The following is a 4,193-nucleotide window of genomic DNA, read 5'->3' on the forward strand; positions in this document are numbered from 1 at the left end:
TGACCCTCACAACTAAACTTTAATATTAAAATGAAAATCCTAAAACCACACACAACCGGCAAGTGTACCGATTGCATGTAGTATAGACCTAGGAAGTCCGAGTATCGAACGCGTGGACACGCCAGACAGCCAATGATCACTAACCTTAGACAAGACCTACCTAAGAATAATATTTAACTGATTTTTGATTTCTTTTAACTTAACTGAACTAACTAGACTGACTGACAACAGTTACCTAAAATAGAAAACTTAACGACAAACTAACTGTGTTGACTTTGGATGGAGAAAAAACGTCTACCTAGGTCTGAATCAAACTGTAGGCCTGAAAAGCTAATGGATTGGATGATATCTAGACAGCGGTTCCTAAAAATGACACAACTAAGGATCGCTCAGGCTCACTGGATCACCTCTCGGTCTCACTCAATAAACCCTAACTACTCTTAATCGGCTAAAACGACCAAACCGGGAAACAATTGTTAACGTGTTCTAATGTTGACTCACCTCTCGGTCTCACCAACACTCGACCCTAATGGCAATGAATACTACACAACCAAGGATAGAGGAACAATTCAACTTAAACCAAAATACATCAACTAGTCGCTCAAAACACCTAAACCTGACAAGAAACAAACTCACTCTTGCGCAATTCTTATTCTAGCATGCAAAGGTAATGAGACGACCCTACTTCTTATCACCTCTTGGTCTCTAAGAAGGTGCCTAACCACTGTACTTTAACCTCAAATTCACGCAACAAAACCCTACTGTTATACCTACCGCAAACAAACCCTAAACACAAAGTCTAGAATCAAACAATGCACCGATCAATCAACACGAAACTAGTTAACCGACACAAGGGGTTTAAGCAATGAATGAACAAAATTTCCAGCCCTTAAACACAACCTATTTCATGTCTAAATCAAACTTTACAATAACAATTAAAGTCTATCAGTCAAACAATGCATAAAACTCATCAAACACTAACAATAATCATCATTCCTAGGTAGAACTAACAAGTTTAGCCTCTAATCATATTTGGACAGCCATGAACATTTAATAAAACCATTGTATAACTCATCTCAAACATCAATTAAAGCATTCAATGATCAACAACTATCATAAACAATTCAATCTCTCAATCAATTGCAAAACAAATCAACAATTAAGCAAGAAAATCAAACTGTATGAACAATGAAAAAGATGTAAGGATATAGGATGATTCCGGGCCGCTCCTTGCTGTAAAAATCGATGGTTAATGATCCCGAGACTTTTTCTTGCCTTCTTCTTCCTTCCCTAGCCGCCACCAGCTCACAACCTTAGCACAAAAAAGATTTTTCTCTTGTTCCTTGGCTGCTGTCAAAACTGCCGATCGCAGATTGCTAGGGGTCTTAGGGTTTTTTTATTTTTATTTTTTTTTATTTTTTTGTATATTATAATATAATGTAAGAATTGGGCTTTTCCAACATGTAATCGGGCCGGGCTTTGAGTTGTTTCTTAAAATCTCATGCGTATAAGGCTTGTAAGCTCCTCGAAAAGCTCGGTTTCTTCACACTTTCACCCATAACATACAAGATAAAGATTAATATGTAAAATCTATATAAAACAAGTTAAAACACATAAAATATAATATAATACGTAGATAAAAGGTGCGGAAAGTATGTGTGTTTTACAACACATCAATTATGCAAGTAAAACTCTTTCTGATGCACAACTTAATTTTACAACAACAGAAAAAGAATTACTTGCGAAAGTATATGCTTTGGATAAAGTTCGTTCTTATATTTTGGGGTAGCAAAGTCATTGTATATTTTGACCACAGTGCTCTCAGGTACCTCATGGAGAAAAAGGAAGCAAAGCCACGATTGATTAGGTGGATCTTGTTGTTACAAGAATTTGATGCTGAAATCCGAGACAAGAAAGGGAGTGAAAACGTGGTGGCCGACCACTTGTCAAGAATTGTAGTAGGAGAGGACGAGACAAGCAAACCAATTAATGAGTCTTTCCCAGATGAACATATTTTGTCAATATCTAGATTACCTTTGTTTGCTAACATTGTGAATTATTTGGCCACAAGTGTTACACCTGAACATTGGAGCAAAAAGAAGAAAATCCATTTTAAGTCACAAGCGAAACAATACATTTAGGATGAACCAGATTTGTTCAAAATAGGAGCAGATCAAATGATTCGGAGATGTGTACCAGAAGAGGAGATCCCAAGCGTCTTAGCGCATGTGCATCACTTGCATGTGGTGGTCATTTTAGTGGCCAGAAAACAGGACATAAAATTCCCTCATGTGGTCTTTTCTGGCCAACGTTGTTTAAATATGCTTTTGAGTTTGAAAAGCATTGTGTCAAATGCCAACAAGTAGGGAGTGTATCAAAAAGGAATGAGATTCCCATGAATCCGATTTTAGTTGCAGACATCTTTGATGTTTGGGGAATCGATTTCATGGGACATTCCCTAATTCGTTTGGTATTTTATACTTCTTAGTGGCAGTTGACTACGTGTCAAAATGGGTTGAGGCAATAGCCACTAGGACAAACGACCATACCGTGGTGTGCAATTTTGTCCAAACAAACATTTTTTCAAGGTTCGGGCTCCCTCGGGTTATCATTAGTGATGGGGGATCCCATTTTAAAAATTTTAAATTTGGAAAATTGCTTAAACGGTATGGTGTTGACCATCGAATTGCAACTCCCTACCACCCTCAAACGAGTGGACAAGTGGAAGTATCCAATAGGCAAATTAAAAGAAATCTTGCAAAAAACTGTATGGGCAGACCGAAAGGATTGGTCCACTAAGTTGATCGATGCTTTATGGGCTTATCGTACGGCTTACAAAACGCCTATTGGTACTACCCTTATCGGTTGGTATATGGAAAAGGTTGTCATTTACCGGTTGAGTTAGCTCACTGTGCATTTTGGGCTATTAAAGAAGTTAACATGAGTTATGATGATGCAGGTCGAGAAAATTAAATTTGTGTGAGTTAGAAGAATTGAGAAACGAGGCATATGATTGTGCCTCCACGTACAAAGACAAGATGAAGAAAGTGCATGATGCCAAGATCCGAAGGAAGACGTTTGAAGTAGGACAAAAAGTTTGGCTTTATGACTCGAGGTTGAAGTTCTTTCCGGGAAAGTTAAAAAGTAAACGGATGGGCCCGTTTGTCATCACGCGTGTTGGGATTTACGGCGATTATCGAGATCGAAAATTTGAAGGACCACAATAAGCAAGTCGTGAATGGTCATCTCTTAAAACCGTATCTTAATGGAAGCAACATTAATGGAACGGAAAAGGAATTGGTGGGCTTTCTTGAAGTTTCACCGGTTTATGAAACAGGTTAATCACGGGCCAATTAATACCGGGCGGGTAACAAACCATCCAGTTGTATTTTGTATTTTGTAGAATGTGTATTTAATTATTTTGAGTTTTTCTTTATTACTTTACACATGTTCTAAAAAAGAAAATGGACTAAAAGATTTTTAATATTTTTTAGGATTTTAATTTTACTATAGTGTGTTTACAAAAAGTTGTTCTTTTCTAATGTAGAATCTTAAAAAAAAAAAAACATTGACCCGGCCGTGTGGGAATTTGACCCAGCCGTGTCAGCGTTCTGACCAAAAAGAAGTAAAAGTGAAGAAATTTTAGCCCGGCCGTGTGGGAATTTGACCCGATCGGGTCGACGTTTTGTCCAAAAAAAAAGTTTTCTTTTTTTTTTTACTTTTTAATTTTATTTGGTGTTATAGATGCTTATCAATAAATTTAACTCGTTTAACAAAGCGAATTATGGAGATAATGATTTTAGCCTTGCATGATTCTACACGAGTTAAGAATCTTGAAGATTATAGTTCACTCTTCGAAGAATACAAGTCATCCAAAATTGTAAATTGTTAATTACTGTTATCAATGACAAGTTAAAGGTCTTTGGTTATGGTCAGTTTTTAAGCTTCTCGAAAGTATTCTCATCAAATATTTTTTAAAAAGGAAAAATAAAATGGACCGTTTAGATGGGGATAAAGAGTCATGGGGACGGGTACACATGTTTCACGTCGGCAGCCTATTTCCTTCTATGCGTGTGTGAGATTTGCCTTATATATAATACACATATAATATATAGATATATACACATGTCATATGAGTGATATAAAGAGTGTGACCGGTATGTTCATGATATCTAGAACTTGTTTGTCATATG

At 36.7% G+C, this 4,193-nt stretch overlaps 1 protein-coding gene across 1 annotated transcript; it reads left to right on the top strand.

Moving 5' to 3' along the window:
• Positions 1 to 2,668: 2,668 nt before the first annotated feature.
• Positions 2,669 to 3,227, top strand: LOC143621977 (uncharacterized). Its single transcript, XM_077093242.1, has 2 exons — positions 2,669 to 2,868; positions 2,960 to 3,227. The coding sequence occupies exons 1-2, from the start codon at positions 2,669 to 2,671 to the stop codon at positions 3,225 to 3,227; spliced, it is 468 nt and encodes a 155-aa protein (XP_076949357.1).
• The last annotated feature ends 966 nt before the right edge of the window (positions 3,228 to 4,193 follow it).

This window comes from Bidens hawaiensis, unplaced genomic scaffold (genome assembly GCF_021521415.1).
Source record: "Bidens hawaiensis isolate Kalapana, Puna unplaced genomic scaffold, B.hawaiensis_p1.1 tig00003004_1, whole genome shotgun sequence".
NCBI classification, from domain to species: domain Eukaryota; kingdom Viridiplantae; phylum Streptophyta; class Magnoliopsida; order Asterales; family Asteraceae; genus Bidens; species Bidens hawaiensis.